Raw genomic sequence first — 25,638 nt, 5'->3', positions numbered from 1 at the left:
CAAGGACAGTGCTCAGACCCTGAGCTCAAGCCCAGGACTGGCAAAAGAAAAAATATATCTTCTTTCTCTCAGCTAACAAGAATACATTGAATATCTTCCATGTAGATATTAAAAAATGTAAAGCTATATAAATTATAGTCCTTGTCTTGGTATGTAACAATTTCCTCAGGAGACGTTAGACAAGGCAATAGTAGGAACAAAGAGGAGAGAAAGAAAGAAAAAGAAACAAAATCTAAGCAATCTATCTCTCAAGGAAGACAGAAAAGAGAGAGAAGAATTCTTCTACATTATATGACTGTACTGGGATAAAGCATTTAAAACCAGGCTTGAAAATGGAGGTACAATTAGGTCGTGAACCCAGTAGGTTTTGAGATTCTAAGTTCAAGATGCTCATGGCAGGCTGGGCATGTGTGACTGAAAATTACAGAAAGAGTTGAGAAGGAAAGGAAAATGATTTTGTATAGCACAAGAACTCAGGGTGAGATAATATAAGTCCAATGAAAGCTTTCCAAGCAGAAAGCAAGGACAGAGGCCTGGTGATGGTATCAGGAGCTGAAAGGCTAGAGTGACTGGACACTATAAAGGGAGAGGTATGGAAAAGGTACCTGGGATGGAGCCCAGAAGGAAGAATGGGAACAGGCCAGGCCAGGCTAGGGATGATGTGGCAAGGAGTTTGGCTTTTATTTACTGAGGTCTATGAGAAATCACTAACAAACTCATTCGTGACTAAAGGCAAAGATCCTGTTTTAGGAAATATATGTTGAATGTTTTGTTCAACTAGAAAATGAAAATGACCACAACAGTTACAAGATCCACACTACTAGAAGTAGGAAATCCACTGAGAGAGTTATTCTGTCAAGGAGCTGGTAGCTTATGCCTGTAACCCTAGCTACTCATGAGGCTGAGATGTGAAGGACTGCAGTTTGAGTCCAGATTCCATTTCCAAATACAGAAGAAAGCAGGCTGGAGGCATGGCTCCAGCCTCAGTATCACAGCAAACCAATCAAACAAAACAAAGTTATCCTAGGCAATCCCAACAGACTAAGACAATACGGTATCTGGAAACAAATAGATGTTGTAGGAAGGAAAGAGATAAATAAATGGGAGATTCATGGGAGGTGAATTAAGAGGATTAGAAAAAAGAAATGGAGAAAGTCATGTGTAAACGATGGCAGGTTTTTTGTTTTTGTTTTTCTGGGAAATGGAACAGGTGGTAGGTAATACCCTCACCTGCAGTAGGGGGTGCTGAAACCAGTTTGTCTCAAACTCACCATGGGAGCTGTAACTTAGCCTTCCCTCACAGTTCTGCTGTTCATCTACTCCCACAGTCCCTGAGTGAGGGCCTGTCTGAAAGGTAGGGGATAACCTTGGTGCTAAGTTTGCTGCTGTGAGCAAAGCAGACCAAACCCCTGTGCTCATAGGATGCAAATTCTGTGTATATGAGGAAACATGTCCCTCAGTTAATAGATACATAGTATTCCTGATGGCGTCATTTAAAGAAGAATAAAATTGGAGAGGAAATAGTAATATTGAGGAGATCCTCTTTTAGATAGAGTGGTTTGGAAAGAGCTTTTTAGAAGGTGATTTTTGAATAGACAGCTGAAGAATTCATTGAAGAATCATGACACAGGGAGACAGGCAATGAGAGAGTAAGCGGCAAAGTCCCAGAGGCATAAATAGGCCTGGTGCTTCAATTTATTGAGCATAAAGGGTCAAACCAAGGCAGCTACCTGCATCTGTTCTGTATTCCTTCAGGAAATTACCTGGATATCACCTTCTCATAACCAGGCTATTATGAGAACAATACAAAACCCACAAATCATGGGGCAAAAAAGGAGATGTTAATTTCCAATTGGGAACTCAGCTAAACCTCTTGGATTAAAATAGTGATAATCATCACTGTGAATCTGAACAGACTGTAGTGGTAGAGGTAGAAGTTATATCATACCACTATAGCTTAATATTTTAGATTTTTTTTCACACATGAGGTCAGTCTTTCACAGCAACCCCATGAGAAAGGCATTATTGGTATCCCAATTTTTTGCAAATGAAGAACAAAAACACATCATACAATGAATACGGAATACAATGCAGATGTCACCAATGCACTTAGCTTCAAAGCTACTTTCTACAAGAGGAAACATGAATACTCATCTAGTTGATTTTTTTTTACCATTTTTAATGAAGAAATTCTTAGTCATATACTGGTATTAAAAAATACAGTTCACTTCTAAATATTAATGCAGAGCCAATGGTAACAGCTAGTTGTAATGTGTTTTGGAGGCACCTCATTTAATTTGCTGATCTCAATTTCTACATCTTTATTGTATTTTATTGTCAGGGTAACATATAGAGAGGTTACAGTTACATCTGTCGGGTAGGGGGTACATTACTTCTTGAACACTGATACCCCTTCTCATGCTTTTGTCCTCCTTTTCCACATTTTTAAAATATGGTTACTGAGGAACTGAACTCGGGGCCACATGCATGCTAGGCAAGCACTCTGCCACTAATCCACATTCGTAGCCCAATTTCCACATTTTTTAAAAAAAATACCCACCTTCACAGGGTTGTTCAGAGGCTGACATGATTGCACAGTAATAAGTCTAACCAGAGAGAACTTCTTTCTTCCTCTCACACTTGCTGAATGCCTGGTGGGCTTTCTGGCCACCACAGCTGACATTAGCATTTCTCACTATGTTCAAATGTAGCCTGTGAAACTAAGGGGGAGATGTACATTCCCAGAGGATTAAGATCTGGAAGGGATCACTGAACAAGTTCAACTCCACTCAGCGGATCTGTCATCTAACCAGCTGTGTCTCACCAAGCAAAGGACTTGTGCTTTTTCTGAGCTTCAGTTTTCTCTGAAAAAATGAGGGCACATGTCCCTAAAGAGAATTTTTTTTTTTGCATACGATATCCTTGAATCTCTTAGTGTGACAGTGGAGTCTGTGAGTTGAAGAAAGCTCTTCAGGTGATTCTGATAGGATTCCTTTCTATACCTCTCTTTTGTACATGTGCATACACACACACACACACACACACACACACACACACACACACACACACACACACACACACTGTATTCTAGTAGAGAAAAGATTCCAAGGCACTACATGGCCCTAAATAGCTACTATATTCATTATCAGAAGACTACAGCATCAGTCACAGAAAATAGGCCTATGAAACAGTCTTTAGCAGAGTGTGGATTCATAGAGCACTCTATCTAGACCCTAATCTCATTTTACCTCCCTGATCTCATTCCTCTCCATTGTTTTAGACAGCACTGCTTGTCTGTTGTCTCTACGATTCTTGCCTTTGGCTCAGACTGGTCTTCTGAGTACCACGTTGTCATACCCACAAGTCCTAATACCTGTTCTTGCTTGTCTCATTCACACATCAGACTCAATGTGTCTAAAATGTATGGATTTGTCTGGGAAAACTGGCCTTCTTTTCATTAGCTGTAGGCCTGGGGAGTGTCACCATCATTCACTCAGTCAGAAACAGCCAGCAATTATCCTTCATTAACTTTTCCTTACACTACATGCAGTGAATCACAGGCATGTCTTTGCATTTCACTTCTGTGTTCTTGATCACAGGAGAATCCTTGTAGATGTTCTATCTCCTTCCATCCTTGCCTTTGCATTATCTTTTGACATTCATTAGCTATGTCTTTAAGAATGGATAGTGATCCAGGGCTCTCTGGAAAATCAGTAACACAATGAACTAGCTACTCTGTGCCACTCTCCACATTCCCTTGGCCACAGTCACTCTGGATTTCTTTCTTTCTTCTTTCCCAGTTGTCATTCTTCTAACTATCTCAGGGGCTTCTCACATCCCAGTTCTCTGCTTGATAAATTCCAGCTCCTTTAGGACCCAGACCATGAAGCACACAGCCTTAGAAGATGGTCCCCATTTCCCATCTCCCGAAGAAACCTGTCTTCGTGGGAGTGAGTGAAGCCTGTGCATACGCAGGGATGTCATTCCTGAGAAAAGACTAAAATTCAGTTGACTTATGAAGGTGACCATAAAAAAGGATATTATTCTACAGTTACCTGAACCATTAAGGCAAGAACTCAGGAGGCTGAAATGTGAGGACAGAGGTTCAAAGCCAGCCCAGGCAGGAAAGTGCATGAGATTCTTATCTCCAATTAACCTCTAGAACACCAGAAGTGGAGCTGAAGCTCAAAGTGGCAGAGCACTAGTTGTGAGTGAAAAGGCTCAGGGAGAGTGCCAGGTCTGAATACAAGTGCCATGACTGACAAAAAACAAAAGCAGGGAGAGGGAAGAGAGGGAGAGGGAAGAGAGGGAAAGGCAGGGGGAAGGGGAGGGAGAGGGAGGGAGAGGGAGAGGGAGGGAGAAAGGGAGGGAGAGGGAGAGGGAGGGAGAGGGAGGGAGAGAGGGAGGGGGAAGGGTGGAGGGAGGGAGAGAGAGAGAGAGAGGGAGGGAGAGAGGGAGGGGGAAGGGTGGAGGGAGGGAGAGAGAGAGAGAGAGAGAGGGAGGGAGAGAGAAAGAGAGGATGTCCTACTGGCTTTATAGAAATAAGCTGTCATGTTGTTCGAGAATCTGAGGATAAGAAATCTTGAGAGGCCTGTGGTTGTTGGCAATAATCAATAGTTGGTAGCCAACAACAACAGCAATAGATGGAACCTTTAATCCTAAAACCATAAGGATCTAAATAAGTAGATAAAAGGATCTTAAATCAGGAAAGGAACTATGGGAATTATGGGAACAGAGAGATGGGCAGTTTCAAGACTCTGTGCCTAAAGTAATCTCTTCTCCAGTGAACTAAACTGATACAAGTCACATCTTACCTAATTAGTGCTGTGAATCTTTATGTCGCCCTTGCCTCTGGGAGATACCGTGCAGGTTCTCCACAGCTGTGTTCTCAGAACCCAGCAAATATGCTTCCAAACGAAGCAGAGGGACGGAGAAGGGCTGTCTCCTGAAGTAAATTTATGGACACCCTGGGATCTAGGCTTGGAGAAGCTTTCTTGCATTATTGATTACCTTGCTAAAACCTTATTATAGGGCAGAAAAAATATTCATCTTCATGACACTGAAGAGGTTTCATTGTAGTGAAATTTACGAGAGATTCAGGGAAACCCCAGGAGACGACAACCAGGAGATGCATCATGCTGAGGGGTTATCTGTGTCCTCGCTAGGAACTATGGCAGACATAAACACCGTGGTCTTCATTACTGGTTTGCAGTGGTGGTGATCCCTCTATTGACATTGGAAATTCCTTGTATCAGGATTCTGTGGAAAATCAGTGCTTGATGTAGCAGTCAGGATGACCCATGTTATGCTGCAGCAACAAGGTATTAGATACTTAAAATGGTAGCTATGGTAAAACACCATAGTTACTAGCTACATGTGGTGAGCACTTAGGGCAGCCAATCTAAACGTAGATGTAGTCTTTGCGGGAAGAATAACACCATTTTGAAAACTTAGTGCACACACACACACACACACACACACACACACACACACACAATATAAAATATCTCACCAGGCACAGTAGCTCATTCCTGTCACTCAGGAGACTTAGGATGACTAGCTTAGGCAGAAAGGTTTTCAAGACTCTCTCTTAACCAATGGCACATGCCTATTATCCTAGCTAAACAGGAATCATAAATAGAATCAAAGTCCAATCTTTATTTGAGATATAACAAAAGCAAACAAGGTGGTGAGTGTGGTATAGGGATAGAACGCTTGCCTCGCAAGTACAAGGCTCTGAGTTCAAAACCCAATAATGCCTCCCACCCCCCCAAAAAACAATCATTTCTATACTAATATATGTTTAAATGATAACATTTTATAACTATTAGATTAAGTAAATGTATCTAAATTAATGTCATGTGCTTTCTTTTACCTTTCAAATGTGGCTACTAGAAACTTTTAAAATGACACTATTGGCTATTAACTGGCATTATATAAAAGGGTTATTTCTTATCTGTACTATGTGGCCAGGTCAGCTCACTTTGGTGACTCATTGATTCATTCTGATCAAAACTGACCAAAGAAGAACACTCCTCAGAGGAGATGTGTGCCCCATAAAGGCACACCAGTTCATGAGACACACATACTCATATGGCCACATCTGTCCACAAGGACATAGGAAGAGCACTTATATCTAATACTCGGTGTTGACAAATATACATTTATATAGAACATTATTATCATCTACTTAGAAAATAGATGATCTATGAGCTAAAGCAAAGGTCTTTGTCTATCATATCCATTCAGAAAGTCAATCAATAAACATGTACTACATTACGTTGCCTAGTTCAGAAGCATTATGTTGGAGGATAAAGAGTCTAATTCATGACCCTATCTGGCAGGGGACTTGCCATTCAGAAGGCTACCATATTAGCTACAAATAATGTGGTTCATCCAAACTAAATTGGTCTAGTACTAATCAGGAAATAAATTCCTCCTGTGTGGCTCCTCCCACCACAGGACACTAAATGTCTTCTTTGAAGCAAACAGTGCCAGTTCTGTTCCATCATTCCCGCAGTCCTTCACTTGCCACAGTACATCACATCTTCCCTACTCCTTCAAGATGCTATATGAGACTGAGCTGAATTTGGGGACGGTGACTTCATCATGATTATATAATTTACTACCACAAATTCTCATTCTACTGACAACTATCCACAGTTATGATCTAGTCACTCCTGTGTCATTACAGCTTAGTAAGCTACAGTGTTTAACAGCCATGAAATAAGCATGACCCAGAAAGGACAGGAAAGCTTGTTTCCATGCTACTAAAGAAGCAATTCCACTTACAAAATACTTCCTCATTCACTTGGAAATGTTCCTCTGCTTATTCTATTTATTTCTGGTGGATCCTTTTCTTTTTTCCATATATTTTATTGTAATTAATAGAAGGGTTACATTACATTCACCAGATGGAAAGTGCATTACTTCACATACATTGATACCCTTTCTCATGTCTTGGTCCCCATTTCCCTCCCCCCCCACCTCATCTTGTTTTCCCCCCTTCCCTATCCAATTTCAAATAACCAAATACAAATATATCTGATATATCAGATAACAAAGTGAATACTGTAACAATATGAGATAACCAAGGGACAGAGGTGAGAGATAACATAGTACATTAAGGACAACAATCACTCATTATATGGCTTTTGTTTCTATATCCTAGAGGTCCTTTCATTTAGTGTCAGATTGTATGGCTTTATGTATCTAGGTTTTGCTTTATTGCAAATCTCTGCTAGAAGAGTCCAAGGATCCTGATTATGGCAAATGAGGGAAACCATTGAGCCTATGGTTCCTTTGAGTCTGGCTTACTTCACTTAATATGATTTTTTCTGAGTCTTTCCATTCTGGTGGATCCTTTTCAAAGTTAAAAGATGCATGTAGTAGAATAGTTTACTGAGGGTGATTACCTAGGAGTTAGAGGGAAATTGTCAAGAAACAGGGCTTATATGATTTTCCCTAACAGAAATATCTGATAAATTACATTTTATACTATCTCCTCATTGGCATAATGCTATAATGCTGATAGAATTGCCCACTTTATGAAGCATACCACCTACACACATATATATGTATATGTAAATGTATATGGGTATATGCACCTATGTCTGTTTACATAAGGATTAGTAATATAGACAATGCATTTGAAATTACATTGTGAGAACTGTTTTTCTATTTCTGGAACCTGTTTCACCTCTCCTCTGTAGTACACGGAAAGTCTAAGCTTTCTGGCCCACTCTGGAGCCTGGAGACCTATGAGGCGGTGTGAGCAAATTTTTAAAGATTGGTGTATAAATCATCTTTCCTGGATCCAGAGGACTGTCTGTTGTTCTGGGTCTCTAGAAACTCTGTCCATGCCATCCTACAATTAAGAAGTGACTCCTGCTGCCTGAAGGTTGAGACGACAAAGCTTTTTGAGTGACATGTAAGAGTTATAATATCATTATGGGACTGAATGAGGTCATAAAGAAATAGAGATATAGAAAGAAAGGAGATCCAAGATCATCTTCACATTCCCTTGTATTTAGCGAAAAAGTAGGAGAGCAGGGCAAGAAAGAGAGGCTGGAAAAAGACCAGTGACAAAGGGAGACATTGAGAAGTGCATGAGATGTCTTCAGAGACAAGAGATAAAGGCGTTTGGGGGAAAAGATGATCCATTATGTGGAGGACAAACTTGCTAGGAAGATCAGAAAGGAAACAGGAATGAAGGAAACCCCTCTGGGTTTTTAGTTCTTTATGACCTTTGTAAAAGCCATTTCTTTGGAATGATGGAGAAAAGAAATGTATATAAGACAGCAAATCTTCCGGGTAACTTGCAGAAGAGGAGTTTAAGGAGCATGTTGGTAATGTTTATAAAAACTGACCAACAGGGGCCGGGAGTTTGGCCTAGTGGTTAAAGTGCTTGCCTAGCATGCATGAATACCGGGTTCGATTCCTCCGTACCACATACATAGAAAAAAGCCAGAAGTGGTGCTGAGGCTCAAGTGGTAGAGCTCTAGCCTTGAGAAAGTCCAAGGACAGTGCTCAGGCCCTGAGCTCAAGCCCCGGACTGGCAAAAAAAAAAAAAAACTGACCAACAGGCCAAAATAAGGATATAAGACAATTATGGAGTTCTTGAGAAAGTGAAAGGGGAAGTGGTTGGGTACACGTAGGAGAGTTCCAGGAGAATAGTAAATACTTCGCACATATAAATGAGAAGAGAGAAGGGAGAGTGAGGGAAGTTGCTTCCATTTTCTATGAATGTATACACAAGGGCATCTAAAGAGCCTGGGGTAAGGGTGGTGTCTAGAAAATAAAGGTGAGAGGGCAGAAGGCCAGAGGACCTCATGAGGAAGGAACAGTGGGCCAATATCCCAAGTATTCTAGGCTTCAGTCATGTCGCAATGTTTATTTATGATATTCATTGTTTACCTTCCCTCCTTACTGACACATGAGCCTCACAGAAGAGTGCTCTTGGTTTTGTTCAAGGAGCAACCTCAAGTTCCCAAATAAATGTATGGGTCTCACATTTATTTGCGCAGTTAAAATTAACATTTGAATGAATAAAAGGAAAAATGGAAAGGGACAAAAGAAAGGAAGTAGGAAGCAAAGAAGGAGGAATAGAGGGAAAGAGTAAGCAAAATGATATTATTTAACATAGAGCGTTGTGCAGAGGGCATGTGTAAAGGGAAAGGCAAACCTATGAGGCTCTCTGGGCATTGTCTGTAACCATCAGAGAGAGTGGCCATGATTTAAAGTGAACCAGTCCACTTGACATATTTTCTTCAGCAGCATTCAACCACTCACATGCAGGCAAAGAAGGCAGGGGTTAAGCAAAGGCAAGGCTTTGCCAAGGCAAATAAGCCCAAGGAATAAAGAAAGGAGAAAACTCTGATGCTCATAAGTAAGTACTATATGATAGGTAATAAAAATGAAGCTAAGTAATGAGGGATACTGAGTAAGGAAAGCAACTTTCAGAATACTTCAACCTACTCAAGCTGGTATCCATTCCAAGTATTAGATCTAAGTATTTAATACTTCATTTATAACTTTTTCCTTAAAGACATTTTAAAAATGGGGGAGGAGCCAGGCTCTGGTGGCTCACACCTGCAATTCTACCTAATCAGGAGGCCTGAGATCTGAAGATCACAGTTCAAAGTCAGCACAGGCATGAAGTCTGAGACTCTTATCTCCAATTAACCACCAAAAAAACCAGAAGCGGTATGGTAGAGAGTTGGCTTTGAGCTAAAGAGCTCAGGGACAGTGCCTAGGTTCGAGTTCAAGCCCCACAATTAACCAAAAACAAAACAAAAATGGAGAAGGGGGATTAAGATTCAACTTCGCAATGCACAAATGGTAAGAGAAAATGGAAAATCACTTAAGTAAACTTCAGTACTTACTGCTTTCATATCTTTGTTTTGTTAACCAAATCTAGCATGATGTGACATTAGGAATCAGGGTTAACAGTTTCTTCTCAACCCAAATTTTTCCAGACACCTGGTACTAGAGATCCCTCCTGGCTATCAGAAGCACCAGTGGATGCCCAAAGCATGGAATCTTTTCCGAACTCCCGAGTTATTCCCAAGTCACTGCATGAAGAACTGGATTGCACAAGGCTCGCAGGTACTTATTAGAATCTGAGAGACTAAATCAAGGCAGCCTCCTATGAATGCTGAAGTGATTTACTGCTGTAAAATCCCAAATAATATCCTAAAGGAGCCTAGGAACCTCTAGACTTAGGAGGAGGAGGAGGAGGAGGAGGAGGAGGAGGAGGAGGAGGAGGAGGAGGAGGAGGAGGAGGACAAGAAGGAGGAGGACAAGAAGGAGGAGGAGGGACCCTCAGGGGCAGGCAAGACAATGCATTTCTGAAACACTAATGTGCACCAGGTCTCTACCATTTGTAATTTTCCTTCTTGCCTGCTGGCTTGCTAAGGTCAAAGAACTCACAGGTTGTATGGTTTCCTCCTTTCTGGCCTTCTGTAAAGCTCCTTTTAATTTCAGCATGTATAGAAAAGGCAAAATGGAAGATGGAGCTGAAAAATCAAAAGACTTAAGGGAACAATAAACGAATTCTTTACCTGAAAAGGACATCAAGGTGAGGAGAGCTATACAGTGATTTTACCCAAACCCTTGGCCACAATGAGATGGCTCTTAATTTAAAATAGAAGAATAATGGGATCATTTGGTTGTAAGGAAGTGAAAGGACTTTAAGTTAGAGCATCTGGGGGTGGGTGGGACAGGGGAGAGGACTCAATATGCCAGACTTGATGAGGAGACTAGCTTCAGTATCTGAGATGGGTCTTATGTACTATGATGTAACTACTATAGTGATAACTCATTACGTTTGCTACATTCTGTTATGATAAAGGTCATTCTCCATTGGTCAAAAACAAACACAAAGCCCTATTGACATCCACAGGAAAGGGTGAGGGGTAAAACCTTAGTCCATGACATGCTCTTAGACATGCTCTTAATATCATATGCTACCTTAAACCAGCTCATTTTTTAAAGTAATTATTTTCTTAAAATGTCTGATATTGGGCCAGGAGTTTGGCATAGAGGTAGAGCCTAGCATGTACGAAGACCCAGGTTCGATTCCTCAGTACCACATACACAGAAAAAAGCCAGAAGTCGTGCTGAGGCTCAAGTGGTAGAGCTCTAGCCTTGAGAACGTCCAAGGACAGTGCTCAGGCCCTGAGTTCAAGCCCAGGACTGGCAAAAAATGTCTGATGTCACAGTCTTAAATGAGATATAAGTATCACTTTCTATAGACAAAGTAACTGAACAGACATAATGTACAAAATGATGGTCTGAAATAAAAGCTAAAGTGAAAATAAGAAAAATCAAGGATTTACAGTTCTGTGTATTTACATTTATACAATTGCTTAATGTGCCTAACAACCAATGGTAAGTAATCATATTCTCAGAAATAAATTTGTGGATGGAGAAGTCCAGAAAGCTTGGTATTTGCCCAATACCACTTGCCTCCTAAATCTTCATACCAAGATTTAAATCCAGTATAAGTGAGTGTAAATGACAGGATGTGTTGACCTTAGCTAAGTACATGGACAGGGCATCTCTAGCCCCAAGGGAAAGTAGCATCTGTAGGCACAGATGCAGGACCTAGAGGTTCTCTTCTATCTGTTGTATCAAGGACATTGCTTTACAACTTCTTTCTCTTTTGTTCAATGTCAGCTTTCTCTCCAAAGAGAAACTTTCACCAGCATGAAAACATACCTTAAAAAAAAACTCTTATCGCTTGATCCACCTTCTTACTCACTTTCTCTCCTTTCTTGAAAGTAAAAATTTTTTCCTGGAATGGCTCATTCTTCTTGGTTGCCTTCCTACTTGCTCTTCTTCATCTTTTCTCTTGCATATACTTTGATGATGCTTCCAAACCTTCACCCATTGAAAAGCCTCATTCCCAGCTCACGCAAACCTTCCACGTGTTTCAGATTTGGTATTGGTATTATATCTCCAGGGAGTTATCACTACCCCCCACCTTCCCTGCTGTGAAACACTTTCTTCCAGGCACCACACATTCTAGATGTTCCTTCTAACTCCCTTGTGGCTCCTTCACAGACCATATTGCTGGCTCCTCTTTGCCCTCTATATGTATAACCCTGGAAATGTCCCATGGTTTTGGACCTCTTCTTTTCTCTATTTGCAGTCACTTCTTTGGAGATTTCACCCATATATAACTATGTATACGTGTGTGTGTGTGTGTGTGTGTGTGTGTGTGTGTGTGTGTCTATACCTTGCCCATATTTCTCCTCAAATGCCAGACTTTTCTGTGCTTGCCAATGTCACCACTAGAACCCCTCAGACCTAACGGGTCTCCCATCAGACCCATACTATACCTGACAACTTCTTTCTTCCGACTGCCTAGATGAATATCATGTTGCTGATGAACAGCCTGTGACTTGTGACTCTTCTCTCTCACACTGCTTATTCCATCTGTCTGCAATTTCTATCGTTTCAATTTTCCACCTTTTTCACCTACTTTTCTGTTACACGGTTGGCTACTAATACCCTGTAATTCTTCCTTGGATTCTTTCAACACATTTCCTAGTTTCCCAGCCCTCGTGGTTCTGCTCAAAACTTTTTAATGGCTTACCTTGGCATTCAGAGGAAAGCTAAATTTCCCCAGTAACTGCTAAGCCTTTGTCATTTGGTTTCCACTTCCTTGATGACATAATTTTTCACCATTCTCTGTGTTTATCAGTAACTGAAATCATACCAGGTATGGTATGAATATACCAGGCATGTTTCTGCCACAGGGCATTCGTACTTTCTTTCTCTGGAGGAGGCCCCTTTCTTTGTGAACTATAGTACAATGCAAGTCCCGCTCTACACTTTTAGTTTGTGCCTGAAATTCCAGTAGGAAAGGATTTTTGTGATCACCCTTAACTATTGCTGAGTTTGCAATGCTAAGTGCAAAACCTGGCACACAGTGGCCAAGTGATAAGTTTATGAATTGCTCTCACCAAGCTATCATATAATTATAGTTATTTTGTAATGATGGTGGTGATGGGAGCTTCCCCACACTCCATAGAATTCTAGAGGGGCTGATGGGTCTCACTAAACACAGCCCTTGCATGTCAAATAATTCAAATAGCATGCAAGATTTCACTGGCTTTATACATTAAAATAAGATCTACAATAGATATACAATTAAGAATGAAAAGAAACTGAAATGTAGTCCAACTATATATGATACTGGCATAAGGAACCTCAATGGAAACAGCTTTCATTGAAAGCAATTCCAAGAATTCCTCTGAGCAAAAGATAATACATGTGTGTCTGACATACTCCAATGGAACCCGTTGGTGCAATGAGTACATGCTAAAAAAAAAAAAAAGTAAGCACTTGGGCCCTGAGTTCAAGCCCCAGGACCAGTAAATACACACGCACACACACATACAGAATAATGAATGATAAGAAAACAAAACAGGACTTGGTTGCATGTATATATAGCGTGGAGTGGAATAAAGCTATTGAAGGTGAATGAGGATGAATATGGTCTATATAGTTTATTTGTATTGTGACAGCTGAGCAGTATAGCCTGATGAAATTGCTTTAAGAATGAGATGGAGAAAGACAGAGGAGGTGAGAGTAGAATGGGATATGTCATTTATAGGGGTGGCAATGTCACAATGAAATTCTCCCTTGTACAACATGCAGATTTTAAAAAAAAGAAAAGAAAAAGTGCTAGTAAATATTTGAAAAACAGAAATGAAGGAAGGGATTGCTTTCCCTGGGCTAATATCAAATCTGACTTACAGAATATTAAGTTGCAAGGATACCCTTGCTGACTAATCAGGATGGGCCAAAGGTTTCCAGGAAAATTAAATTGGACAATACCCTTACCTTTATCATGAATTAAAAATTTTCCTAATTGTGTGTCCTGAAATTCAGTGTTAGAAGAGACAAGGACTTTCTGGCCTTCAATGTAATTATGGAGCCTATATTTATCCTTTTGGAAACGCAACCTGTTTGTGGAACATATTTTCTATAATTGTTGCAAATCATGACACATAGCTAATGAAGCCACCAATACTTCACAAAATACCCTTAGTATCAATCATTCCAAATGGATTCCTGGAAAGCTTCTTGGGGTTGTCTTTTCTCTCTGTTGCTCTGTCTCTCTGTCTCTCTCCTCTCCTCTCTCTCTCTCCCCCTCCTCTTCAGCCTATAAAACATTAAAGAAACTTCTGGAAGCTGAGATAACCAGTAAATCTGTGGCCATTCTCTGCAGCTATTTATGAAGAACTTGATTTAAATAAAAGTGCATCTAATGGTTTCCAAATCAAATAACGGCATACATACAGATTTGTTATTGTTGTTATTCCACAAAGACACTATTGTAAGTCTTTGGGGCAGAGAAAAATTAATTTATGTATGATTTCCTGTTGCTTCCTAAGTAGCTGAAGTTGCAAAAGGCTTCTTTTTAGTGAGATGGCTGAGGCCAAGGACACAGGCCAAGTCAGGAGAGAGATTGTACCACGCCTTGTTGATTGGTAGTCTATGAGCATGAAGCTGTGGGCTAGGCTGTATGAGAGGCTGCTTGGCAGGAAAAGCTTCCCACGGAAAAAAGATCTGTGAGGTGACCAGGTGTCCGGAGCAAGAGTGGAATCAAACTGTACTTTGATTTGCATCAGATAATTGCTTGATTGTCTTATTGTTTTTTGGCCTTCTCCTGTTCAATTGATCTGAGATTTACCATATGAATGTAACCCCCAACAGTTCCCTGATTAACCATCTGGATGTAACACCTGGCGGTGCCCTGGTCTCAAGAAGGGAGATAAACTTTGAGTTGAGGATAAATGGGGAGCGGCAGTTTTTGCCTGGGCTGGAGACCTCCCGGACCCGATGTGTTTGTCTCTCTTCTAATTTTTCCAGTCCCTGCCCCCTATTTCAGGAACCCTAATTTGCTGCCGGTAGGCCCCAGCATCTGGCGCCTGAACAGGGACTTGTTGCTAGGGCCTTTAGGCTTGCCTAAAGGTTGAAAAAGGGATTGAGGCCGTAAGGCTGCAGCCGGAGGCAGTGGGTGTGAGGGGTAAGGTTTAGAATCAGACACCATAGTGGCCTGAGGGTCATCTTTCTTTCATACTTCTGGGGGGGCTCTCTGCTCCATCACCATTTTCGATAGAACATGTAGCATTTCTTCTAACTTCTTCTCCACCGTAGCCATCCGGCCCTCCATTGACTCATCATAACTTTCCTCCTTGATATTCAAACCTGAATTCTGATACTCAATATCTACTGGTTGTTGTTCCCTTTTCAAGATCTCACTTAGACTCTCTTGGGCTGCTGCATATGGCTCAGCCTCAGGTTTTTCAGAAGGGTCCTTTAACTCATAAATTTCCCTTAATTCAAGATTAAGTTCAGCATTCTCATGTTGAGGATCTATGCATTCATTTACTAGATTCCATACATCAATAGCCTCTACTGGGGTCTTTTCGGGGCCATATACATTATAATATTCTTGAATTCTTTTTCCTATCTGCTGCCAGGCTTTTTGGAATTCCTCCTCTATAGACCTCGGGCATGCCTCCTCGACAAACTGTAGGAAGCTCTGAAGCACCCCTTTTTCCACCCACGTTCCGTGGGCTTCAAGTAGGTCTGTTAAAATCGGTACAAATGACCTATGGCTATTAACTTGACCCATAATTTTTACTCCTGACTATACACTCTCTTAAGATCCTCTCTTAATAGTCCTACGATGTGTTACTCACCACAGCGGGGTCCTCCACCATCGTCCCAGATTTTCAGGGTCCCTGTTCGGGTCCCTTTTAACAGGCACCACAACCAGGCACAGTGCATCGCAATTAAACCTGACTCAGGCTGCTAGAGAGAGGGAAGATATTTCAGGGCCTCGATGCTTCCCTAGTTTAGTTGATCATGATGAACAAGTATACCATCAACCTGTTCCTGTTAAACTATTACAGGATTTAAAAAGTGCCTGCTCCCAATATGGGCCAACTGCCCCTTTTACTCAAGTAATATTGGAGGCCGCGTGTGCTGGTATTGCATGCCCAAATGACTGGAAGCGGCTTGCCAGAGCATGCCTTAGTGCAGGAGAGTACTTATTATGGGAGACAGAGTTCACTGCACAGTGTCGGGCTAAAATTGAAACAAATGGGTCTAAGAACCTGCCTTACACTGTTGATCAGTTGTTAGGAGAAGGAACCTATAAAAACACTGAAGATCAATTGGGTTATGCAAAGGAGGCCTATTTACAAATAAATGCTGCGGCGAGAGAGGCTTGGAAAAGGTTACGCAATTCCAATCGTACAAAAAATCTAGTAGAAGTTAAACAGGGACCGAATGAACCTTATCTAGAATTTTTGTCTCGATTAATGGAGACTGCAGACCGCCTAGTACAAGATGAGAATGCAAGGAAGATTATAGTTAGACACATAGCCTATGAAAATGCCAACGCCGCCTGTCAGGCTGCTATCAGACCCCATATGAACAAGGGAGGAATCACGGACTTTATTTCACTGTGTGCTGATATTGGACCCTCCCATGTGCAAGGCCTTACTTTAGCCACCGCTCCTCAAGGAAAGACTGTTACTGAATTTCTAAAATATAGAGGTCAGCGGCATTCTCGGGATGCTAGACCCCCAGGGCGTTGCTTTTCTTGTGGACAAATAGGACATTGGATGACGCAATGCCCACGACAGGCCAGGTTAAAGAGAGAAAAATCACCTGGCACATGTCCACGCTGTGGTAAAGGGAAGCACTGAGCTAAAGATTGCAAGTCAGCAACAGATCGCAATGGCCGCCCGTTTTCGGGAAACTGGAGAAGGGGCCAGCCCCTGGCCCCGCAAAACCATGGGGCAGTCCCTCCCTCTTCTCGGCCACAAGTGCATCTTCTAACAACCCCCCAAGATCAGTCTCCAGCCTCCTCCGTGCCACCCCAGGCAGTGCAGGATTGGACCTCTGTTCCTCCACCTGCTCAGTATTGACCCCAGAGATGGGGACACAAGCTCTCCCCACGGGGGTCTTCGGCCCCCTTCCCCCGGGAGTGGCTGGATTGCTGTTAGGGCGAAGTAGCTCAGCCCTTAAAGGGATACAGATTACACCTGGCAAAATTGACCAGGATTTTACTGGAGAAATCAAAGTTATGGCCTCTGCCCCAAAACACGTGGTATCAATCCCAGCCGGTCAAAAATTAGCACAACTAATACTTGTGCCTTTACCTCCCGGGGAGACTGCTAATTCCCCATGTGGACAGAGAGGATTTAGATCTTCTGATATCTATTGGGTACAAAGCATAAAACAAGAGAGGCCTGAGATGACTATATTTATACAAGAAAAGCCCTTTAAAGGAATATTAGACACTGGAGCAGATGTGTCTGTGATATCTAAAAAACATTGGCCAGCCCAATGGCCCCTGACAACCTCTATGACTTCCCTACAGGGGGTTGGGCAAGCAACTGACCCACAGAAGAGCAGTGCGATCCTTGTTTGGAGAGATGAGGAGGGGCACTCTGGTCATTTTCAGCCATTTGTCCTGGATCATCTGCCAATTAATTTATGGGGTCGTGATATCATGGAAAAAATGGGAGTGTATATGTTTAGTCCTAGTGCTGCGGTCACTAAGCAGTTACTTGATCAAGGCCTCCTCCCCTTTAGGGGACTAGGCCGAGCAGCACAGGGGGAGCTAGAGCCACTCCAACCCCAGTCTCACCCTCCGAGACAAGGATTAGGGTATTCCTTAACGGGAGCTGTCGTCTGTCCTCCCCCTCATGCTGATCCCATAAATTGGCTCTCTGAAGAACCGGTATGGGTCGAACAGTGGCCTCTTTCACTAGAAAAGATCATTGCAGTACAGCAGCTGGTACAGGAACAGCTGGACTTGGGACATGTGGCCCCTTCTAACTCTCCATGGAATTCTCCAATTTTTGTTATAAAGAAAAAGTCAGGTAAATGGAGGCTGTTACAGGATTTGAGAAAAGTGAACGCGTCAATGGAACTGATGGGGGCCCTACAGCCTGGCTTGCCTTCACCCATGGCAATCCCCTTTTGATGAAGGGACCAGTCATTTTTTGGAAAGTGAGACAAGATAATAAGAGATATTAGAGATAGTGGAAAGAATAGAAATTGCACTTGTGTTTCTTTTAAAATAAAAATGGGGGATATGTCGGGAGCAAGAGTGGAATCAAACTGTACTTTGATTTGCATCAGATAATTGCTTGATTGTCTTATTGTTTTTTGGCCTTCTCCTGTTCAATTGATCTGAGATTTTCCATATGAATGTAACCCCCAACAGTTCCCTGATTAACCATCTGGATGTAACACCTGGTGGTGCCCTGGTCTCAAGAAGGGAGATAAACTTTGAGTTGAGGATAAATGGGGAGCGGCAGTTTTTGCCTGGGCTGGAGACCTCCCGGACCCGATGTGTTTGTCTCTCTTCTAATTTTTCCAGTCCCTGCCCCCTATTTCAGGAACCCCAATTTGCTGCCGGTAGGCCCCGGCAACCAGGAGGAAGGGTAAAAGAGCCATAGCAAACTTGATGCCTGAAGAAGAAATTAGCTGTAAAAATGGAAAATACTAATGAAAATACTGTGTGTGTGTGTGTGTGTGTGTGTGTGTGTGTGTGTGTGTGAACTTAGTACCTAGATACTATCCCTGAGTTGTTTTTTTTTTTTTCCACTCAAGGAAGGCTATGGCTCTACTACATGAGTCACACCTGCACATCTGGCTTTTTGGTGGTTAATTGGAGATAAGAATCTTGTAGACTTTCCAGTCTGAGATGGCTTCAGGTCACCATCCTCATAACTCAGCCTCCCCAGTAGCTAGGATTACAGGCCTGAGCCACTGGCATCTTGGCTACAGGTATTTTCGAATTATTGCTATAAGGTAGCATTGTTCTTTTTCCAACTAATATTTTTTCCTAATAATTATTCAAATCAATACCTACTAGTGATTTTTTAAAAACCATAACAAAAATAATTATGTATATATAACCTGAATTATCCAAGCAGCCCTCTGTCATACAATGGTCCACGCCACCATGTGTAGTAATAGAGTGGGGCAATGACTTCACCACCTGTGGAATTTCTAGTAGTCTGGTTAGGCCATTCAGATGGTATTTTGGGATTCTGGATGCTCTTTAGTAATCTGTATTATTTGGAAAAAATATTAGTCTTTTGAGTTTCAACGAGTTAGGCAGGGAAAGACATTGAAGAGATTTATACCAGAGAAGCCCTAGGGATGGAAAGCAGAGTTTGAAAGCTTATTAATCTTTCACTATTTGGACAATTCATCTATTTTCGATTCTGACAAATCAGAATAAACTTATTTTTCTTTTCTCTTTTAATTTTTTTTGAGACTGTGACTCGAACTCACTGGCTAGAATTTTACCAATGGAGCTATGCTTCCAACACTCAAAATAAACTTTCATTATTTTACATCACAGGGCTGTTCTGAGCTTTCATTTCTTTATATAAAATTTCTGTCAGTTAGGACAAGGTATAAAGGACAAAGGAGTAGTTTTAAAGGATAAATATGTTAATGTGCTATTAATACTAAGAAAAGATAGTACATCCAGGTAGGTAGTTTATATCTATAATCTCAGTTACTGTCTCAGGAAGGTTGGGAAATTCATGGTTTGATGCTAGAAAAATGAAAAGTAAAAAGGACTAGAGCTATGGCTCAAGAGGTACAATACTTGCATCACAAGTTCAAGGTATTGAGTTCAAATGAAAGTACCACCATGAAAAGAAGCAGAAGAAAGAGAAGGAAGAACATAAAAAACAGTATATAGTTCTTCACTACTAACTTAAAGACTATCTGTTTACAATGATCTGTTTACAAGGCATAGGGAAGAGTTCCCGGGATCCCTCAAAGGTGGAAAAAGTAAGGCATTCAATTGTTTTTTTAAATTTTTTTTTCACACCAGGATAATTGACACAGAAATAGTCTTTTGAGGAAGCAAACTATATTTTGTTTACATGAGAACTTGTTCCTGTAAGGTAACATGCACCTTGCCACTTTCCATTTCTGCTGGAGACATTCCAGAAAATCATTGCTTCTATATCACAAAGGTTAATGTGTTTGGAAATATTTCATTTATTGAACTAGACAAGTGTTAGCATAAAAGTTCATCTAGTATTTTATGTCTTGATATAACTTACATACAGTGCATGAACTGCTCATGTGAACTGTCCAAACAAAGTGTTGCATGTCTGACTTCAATGGTCTATTCTTCCATGGTGAGAAGCAGAAGCCAACATTTGGAGGCTCAATATGCTTTCCTTATGGATTATGAATAACTCTTGAAGCTTCACCAAGTTTAGAGCAGATCTGACAAGAGTTACACAATTCACTCTGAAGGGCCAACTTCCACAAACTCACATTTTGTCTGAGTAACACAGTAAACTCATTTTAGATTCCTGTCTGAGGCCCGGCTGAGCCTCTTGTTTACTTAGTTCTTCCTAAAAACTCTCCATGCAGACAGAGAGAATGTTGTCTATGTACATGGTGGAATTTTATTCAACTATAAAATTGTCATTCGTTAGGAAAAGATGGCTAGAAATAGAGAACATCAAATTCTGGCAAAATAAAGCCAAACTTAGGAAAAAAAACCCAAACATTATGTTTTCTCTCACATACAGAATATGTGAATACATATATATATTTTTTAAAAAGATGTTTTCTCACATCTATAGTATTTATATATCAGAAGTCATGAAAATAGGAGAACTATTTGGGAAGAGGACAGAGATTAATAAGAGGAGAGAGAAATTAGACAGGGTACTTACATCCACATTTGGAAATGACATCATAAAATCAATTTTTTGTGAAGTTAATAAATGCCTTAAAAATAAAACTTGGGTGTGAGTGGCTTACAACTGTAATTCTAGCTATCTGGGTAGTTGAGATTGTTAGGATCCAAGTTCAAGGCCAGCCCAGGCAGAAAAGTTCATAATATGCTTCTCATAAAAAACCATATATGGTAGCATGCACCTCTTATGCTGGCTACACAGGAAATCTAATATATAGGTAGGTCATGTCCAGGCATGCCTAGCAGGAAGTGAGATCTTCTATCAAAAATTACTAGGACAAAGTAGGGCTGGAGATGTGGCTCAATGGTTAGATTATCTCCTAGCAAGTACAAGGATGGGAATTCAAAATTCAAGTACTGCTCAAACAAAACAAAAGAACACAAAACATAACAAATAGGCTCCCCCATGCAGTGAGGACCTTGAAGAGAAGGAAGAGAAAGAAAACAAATTCGTGGTAAAGCAACTCTTCAGCTAGGAAACTGATACAATCTAAATATCTCTTAAAACCGGAATCAATAGTGAAGTGAAAGTGAGTCACACATGTAATTCTAGCTACTTAGAAGGCTGAGATTTCATGGTTGTGGTTTGAAGCTAGCCAGGGTAGAAAAGTCCAAAAGATTCCTAACACAAATTAACCACCAAAAAGCTGGACGTGGAGCTGTGGCTGAAGTGGTAAAATACTTAGTCTTAAGTGTAAAAGCTCAGAGACAGAGCCCGGGCCCTGAGGTCAAGCACCAGAAATGACACCAATAAAATAAAATAAAATAAAGCAAAAAAACAAGTGGAATCATTGTAAATTCCAGTTTCTTCTAATGAACAAGAATGACAAGCTCATTATGCTTTCTGGAAATCATAAGACACTTCCCAACAGTGACTGGAGTGCATTCAACATTTTAACATACATGAACAGAATCTCTCATTCACTGAGACAGAGAAGAAGTAGATGTAGGAAGTCATGTAAATAATCACCCTTGAGACAATCCATTTAATTGGAATTGAGTATTTTCATTGTGATGGAATCACTTGGAATCAAAATGCTCTCCAAGGAAAATTATGCTTCCAAAGACAAATTGCTACAATTTCCCCCCAATACTGAAGATTGGCAAACCTTGACTAAATGATGTGTTCTGGTAATACAATGTCTAACAACTCAGTTGTAGATGAGTGCTTGTGATGCATAGATGAATGCCTAGTCATGGTTTATTATTTAAGTCAACTACTTACCTCTTTCTCCATTTGTAATCCTTCTGCTCTAATATTTCTTTCAAATATTTCTCTCTTTTCAGTCTGGGGGCTGGATTTTCTGTACACGAGAATGTAGTCTATTCTACACTTGCCATCTCTAAAATAAAGTCCGTTTGATTTGTTTCTTTCTCGAACTGTCTGCAAACCAGAAGAAAGGGATTCATTAAGCCAGTAATAAGCCTGAGCTTAAGGTAAGCCATTTGAAAGAAAAGTTCAAACAAAATGATGCTTTCACTGTGTTTCATTAAAGTTGCGTTACCATTCACAAAAAATGTAGATAAGAAAAATAAAAGATTGAAGAAGCATTAGTAGAGATGGATAAAACAGGAAACAGTGGAAACTATTAAGTGTTAGCAAAGATGAGGGGCAATTAAGAATTTATTTATGCCAATAAAACTTTTTTAACAAGTATAAAAATTTTGTGCATTGAACATATCCCAGGGGATCTGTTAATTTGGGAAAAATATTTGCCATGTTGTCTTTTCCATTGTGAAGTTTTAATAAGCTTCAAAAATCTTGAACAAGTAACCAATGGGGGAAAATAAGAATTCTCATAACATAAGGGTGAGAGCTAAAATTCATTAACTTGCCAACTACTCAGGAGCCTGAGATCTCAAGATCATGGTTCAAAGCCAGCCTGGGCAAGTGAGTCCTATGAGACTCTTATCTCCAACTAATACCAGAAAAGGTGTAAATGGAGCTATGGATAGAGACAGTGCCTAAGCCCTTGAGTTCAAACCCTACAACCAGCACCAAAAATAAAAATAAATAAATAAAAGAATTCACGAACGCTAGGAAATCCATGGGATTAACTCGCAAAACTGAATATTTGCATAACATAACCCTACAGAAATTCTCTGTAAGGCAACTAAGACTCATATCTAGACATTGTTCATAAAACAGAAAAAAAATAAATTTGGAATCAGCTAAAGTGTCTATGGAAAAATCAAATGAATGAACTGTACATGAGGATAGAGCTGAGTATCATATAGCAGTGAAGTTCTATTCCTACCTAACAATAGGCATAAATCTTCAAATAATAGTTATAGGCAATCAGTAAGTCACAAGTGACTCCATGCCACATCAATACCATGTTTTATAAAATGCAAAACTAATCTAAGAATAAATTGTTAACACTATGTATGAAAAAATTATCATTTGTTAAATATCAAGAGAATTAAAGTGACAAAAATTTTAAAAAGATGGTACCTCTGGCAGGTGAAAGATATGGGATTACAAGTAATTTCAGGTGTTCTGGCAATATTTTAGTTCCCCAATTAGTTTCTCAAATTCTTGCCCACATTAAGAAAAATATTTTGCTTTTTATCTTTTGTTTTGCCAATACTGGGGACCTAAGTGCTGTCCCTTAGCTATTTACTCAAAGCTGGCACTTTACCACCTGAGTTCCACTTCCAGCTTTTTCTTAGTTACTTGGAGGTAAGAGTCAAATAGACTTTCTTGCCTGAGCTGGCTTCAAACTATAAACCTCAGATCTCAGCCTTCTAAGTAACATGAGTGGAGTGAGCACTGAGGTCACTTGGCTACCTACAAACTATTGAGGCAAAAGTTTTACAAAACAATTACTGTTATAGTCTGTTAAATCTTCCATTGTATTAAAAGTACCAGCATTCGTCATATGGAATGAAGTTGAAAACCGTGATTTGAAAAATACCTACCTGATTCATAAATGGAACAGTTGTTTCAACGTATGCATTTTACTGTTAGGGTATATACAGTAGTTACAAATTTTGCCATAATTAAAAACAAAAGTAGAGACATTTCAGGATTGTAATCTTATACATCTGAAAAAGTACAAAGCTGGTCAAGATAGAGCCAAGTTTTGGGGGCTACTAGATTCCCAAACTGTATCTGTATTATGTGCCAGTGGCGCAAACCTGAAATCCATGCTAGTGAGGAAGGTGAGGATTAAGGTTTGTGGCCTGAATAGGTATAAAGGTAGGAAAGTCTGGAAGGCTCTCACCTTTGATTAGCCCCCTGAAAATAGAGCTGTGGCTCAAATAGTAGATCATTAGCTTTGAGAGAGAGAAAAAATAAAGCTCAGGGATTGTGCATAGGCTTTGAGTTAGTAGCACCTTTTTAAAATGCCAGGGAAGATCATATTAAGTGAAGTAAACCAGACTGAAAGGAACTTAGGCTCAATGGTTTCCCTCATTTGTCATAATCAGTAGAAATGTTGGGCTCTACTAGCAGAGATTTGCAATAGAGCAAAACCTTGATACAAAAGGCCATATAGTAGGACGCTAAATGAAAGGATCTCTAGGATATAGAAACATAAGCCATATAATGAATGATTGGTGTTCTTAAGGTACTATGTTATCTCTCATCTCTTTTGCTGTCCCTTGGTTATCTCATATTGTTACAGTATCTCACTTTGTTACTTGATATATCGATATATTTGTATTTGGTTATTTGAAATTGGATAGGGAAGGGGGGAAAAAAGATGAGGGGTGGGGGTAGGGGGAGGGAAATGGGGACCAAGACATGTGAAAGGGTATCAATGTATGGGAATTAATGCACCATCTATCTGGCAAATATCATGTAACCCTTCTATTAATTACAATAAAAAATATATGAAAAAATGCCAGGGAATTTCAGGAAGCTTGTTTGTATAAATATCTTTCAGCATATGACATAAGTGCATACTCCACTAGAAAAATAAAAACTTTCTGAGTACATTTAGGATCCCTCCTGCAAATATGATAGACCCACAGCAGAATATCAAATAAACATAAAATGTGTCCTTGTTTCCAGGAAACTGCAGTTTGGTGAGATTATGACTGTAAACAGTGCATTGGAATATGCTGCATAAATTCCTATCTGAATCAAGAATTGTATTCTTAAAAAATTACACACTCTCAGGGTGGGGAGAAAAAGAAGGAATGGGTAATACTGCTCAAAAAGAAATGCACCCATTACCTTATGTATGTAATTGTTAGCCCTTTGTATATCATTTTTACAATGAAAAAAAAAACTACACACTCTTACCTCTCCTCCAGCTTCTAATCTGCTGGCATCATCTGAAGTACTTGTCAGGTTCCCAGGGTGAAGGAGAGAATCATCATCTTTGCAAGGACTATTGACAGCTTCTAATTCATCAAAGAGAATATTGACATCCTTGGCCACTAGAACCAAAACACATATATTAAAAGTGAGGCTCAGAATCTAGGATCTTGAAAATCAACATTAAAAGAAAAGATATTCCTGCTCTCTTTGTTTCAGTAATACCTTGAGTGAATGGTATATCATTTCCTTGGAGAAAAATTATGTGCTATGTAAATATATTTGACTGAACAGTGACAGTGTACTCATTAAAAAAACGAAGAAAATGTCAGGCAAAGTGCCTCCATCATATGAATATAATTTGTCTTCCACTGTAATAGGGTGTGCTTATTTAGATTTCTTTCACATAGTGGTTTAGCATGAGATACTTCCATTTAAGACTTTTAAGAACTCATTCTCAAGGTTAGAGACAAGTTATACATTTTTAATGTTTTCATTTGTCCATTTAACTGTCTTATGGCTTGATAAGTGAACCCATCAAAGGACCACTTGCATGGCTTACACGGCTTCATGATCTTTTTTCATCCTT

The 25,638-nt window shown here is 40.2% G+C and overlaps 1 protein-coding gene across 3 annotated transcripts in view; it reads right to left on the bottom strand.

The window, feature by feature from the left end:
- Positions 1–25,638, bottom strand: part of Ano4 (anoctamin 4) — a 262,002-nt gene that overhangs the window by 123,152 nt on the left and 113,212 nt on the right. For all 3 annotated transcript variants that reach the window (XM_090328490.1, XM_090328489.1, XM_090328491.1), the window contains 2 exons: positions 25,035–25,171; positions 22,008–22,166 (listed from right to left, as the gene is read on the bottom strand). In XM_090328490.1, coding sequence (XP_090184616.1) covers positions 22,008–22,166; positions 25,035–25,171 — 296 coding nt within the window. The remainder of the gene's footprint in view (positions 1–22,007; positions 22,167–25,034; positions 25,172–25,638) is intronic.

The sequence above is a fragment of the Megascapheus bottae genome, chromosome 2, assembly GCF_031878675.1.
Source record: "Megascapheus bottae isolate mThoBot1 chromosome 2, mThoBot2.hap1, whole genome shotgun sequence".
NCBI lineage: Eukaryota > Metazoa > Chordata > Mammalia > Rodentia > Geomyidae > Megascapheus > Megascapheus bottae.
This window is presented reverse-complemented; position numbering and strand designations above follow the sequence as displayed.